General features: G+C 48.2%; 1 protein-coding gene across 1 annotated transcript in view; it reads right to left on the bottom strand.

Annotated features, from left to right (window-relative positions):
- LOC308365683 (neural cell adhesion molecule 2) overlaps window positions 1–2,500 on the bottom strand; it is a gene marked incomplete at both ends in the record, with an annotated part of 89,974 nt that overhangs the window by 16,529 nt on the left and 70,945 nt on the right. The window contains 2 exon segments of the mRNA XM_080839187.1: window positions 1,158–1,279; window positions 1,498–1,617. Coding sequence (XP_080695313.1) covers window positions 1,158–1,279; window positions 1,498–1,617 — 242 coding nt within the window.

Below are 2,500 nucleotides of genomic sequence, written 5' to 3'. Positions count from 1 at the left end.
AAAACTCCATACCAAGATAAACAAGACAAAGAAAGAAATAACAAGATAGAGACACAAAGAGGAGAGATGGAGAGATGGATGGAGAGATAGAGAGAGGAAGAATAAGAGACAGAAAAGAGAGCAAAAGACAGAGATGGAGAGAGGGAGAGAGAGAGAGAGTCTAAAACTCTATCACTGCTTTCCTGTTAGCGCGGCGTCGCTGCCGAGCGCCGATATGAAAATCACCTCCTCGGCTGCAGATAATCTCCGCACTTCAAAGCTCTCATATTTATGACGCCCAGCGCACGTCTCCACAGCTCTGTCACAACAGTCTGCCATGGAGGAAGGGGAGGAAATAAAAAGTAAAAAGAAAAAAATCTACAGATCCTCTCTGCCGATGAATTAAAGGCACCATGTTTCTTTGTGTATGAGCTTATTTATGCATTTATGCATTGATTCTGTGTATGTGTGCGTGTGGGGATCTGAATGGCGGCGGAGACTTCAACAAAAAGGGGCTCTATTTTTGCATAAGTGATTATACATGTCAGTGCCCACACCTCCTCTGTCTGTCTATAAGCATGAGTGTATCCCTTCTCTCTCTGCGCCTCCTCCTCGCCTCCTCGTTATTCAGCATTCATTAGCAGTATCGTGCTGATCCTGCACAGGAAAAAAAAACACCACCAACTCCACCATCACCACCACCACCACACCCACCACCTCCACCACCAGAACCTGCCTGCTAATTAGCTACCTGAGTAGCAGTGCTGGTTCAGCTCACTCCACAGCAGCTGGCCCTGGACCACTAGAACATCATCATCTCCCCATACATCCTCTGGCACGCATGCATGCTACGCTGAAGAGCACTGCCTTGAGTTTGGGAAAAATGATCTACACCTGTAATTAAGATGAGCAAATATTGGCGTGTAACCAGATGCTGCGTGCCAAAGCAGCTTGTTTGTTTTGGAGATCTGAATCACACACAGGAGCTGATTCATGTTGGATCAAGTTGGTCCACATTTCATTCAATGTTTTTTCCCCCCGTATCTGTTCAAGACTAGACGTGACAGTTTCGGTACGTCTGGGTTTCGTTTGGTGTCTAGGAGGAGGAGGACCATGAGGGTGGATGGGAGCCAACTTCAGGCTCAGGTGCTGGACTTGGGACTGGACTTGGGACTCACTGTTTTGTATTTGACGATGTACTCCAGGATGGGCATGCCTCCATCGTCCTGTTTAATCAGGCCCAATCTGTAGGCCTTCCCCACCCCTCTCTGTCCGTTCACCGATGGGGGGCTTGGCTCTCCTGCAGGGGGAGACGACAACATGCCTTTGTCATCACTTGGTCATGAGTAAAGTGACACTGCACACACTATTCAAATGACAACACATTCAGATATAGAGGTACAGTAAGACGTATAGGTGTCTGCTCTTTCATAAAAACTACTCAGCAAAGGTAGATAGTCTCACATGCTACACCTTTCAACTCAGAGAGCTTGCAGGGGAAAAGTAGAGAGTACTCACGGATGGGCAACGTCTGAAAGCTCTCTGTGCGGCTGAACTCGCCTCTGCCTTTTCCATTTACTGCTGCAACGTGCACCTCATACGTGGTGTTGGGTTCAAGGTTGGAGAGCTGAACCAGTGCTGTGATGGGGGTGGGGGTGAGGGTGGAGAGAGAAGGGGGGGATGAAGAGATGGAGAGAGGGAGAGGTGGAGAGAGGGAGAGAGAGAGAGAGAGAGAGAGAGAGAGGGAGAGAGAGAGAGGAATGAAGAGAGGGAAGAAAAACAGGGGAAGGGAAAGAGAGAGATTGAAGGAAGCATATGATTGAAGATGGATATTACTTTCTTCAATCTAGCCCATGGCCTCTAAACTAACTTACTTCAGAATTATGGATATTAGCTTTGAGCAGTGGTAGGCTAGCTTATCTCGCTGTCCGATTTGTCCTTTAAATTCTTTTTGAAGTTTGAACATCACACTCGGCCCTTCACGCTGTTGTGGAAGAAAAAAATCAATTTGTGATCTTGCGGGAGGGCTCAATCTGACTGTGCCACGGCTGTTCCAAATCTCCCATCACTGGACCCCTCTGTTTTGACCCCCACAGGGATCCGTAGCATCTCAAGGTCTGAGGCCTCCTGTGGACTGAGTATATTTGTGTGTATGTGTGTGTGTGTGTGTGTGTGTGTGTGTGTGTGTGTGTGTGTGTGTGTGTGTGTGTGTGTGTGTGTGTGTGTGTGTGTTCCTGTGTCTGTGTGTGGCATATCACCCTTTATGGATCAAACACTTCTCCCCATGAAGGTCATTGGCTTTCTCCATGGGGCTCTTTAGACTCCCCGGTGATGGTGGGTTTGTGTATATGTGCCTGTATGGGGCACGTGTGAGGGTTCACCCCTTTGGCAACAAACCACGAGCAGCAGCTAACAGCCTCACACTCCGAAGCACGTGACTGACCCCTGTCTCACTCTCAGTGAAATGTAGTGGAGTGAGACAGAGGGGTGTCGTGTAATATAAGCCTTCGCTGCTAATCTA

Source organism: Sprattus sprattus, assembly GCF_963457725.1.
Source record: "Sprattus sprattus genome assembly, chromosome: 5".
NCBI lineage: Eukaryota > Metazoa > Chordata > Actinopteri > Clupeiformes > Clupeidae > Sprattus > Sprattus sprattus.
This window is presented reverse-complemented; position numbering and strand designations above follow the sequence as displayed.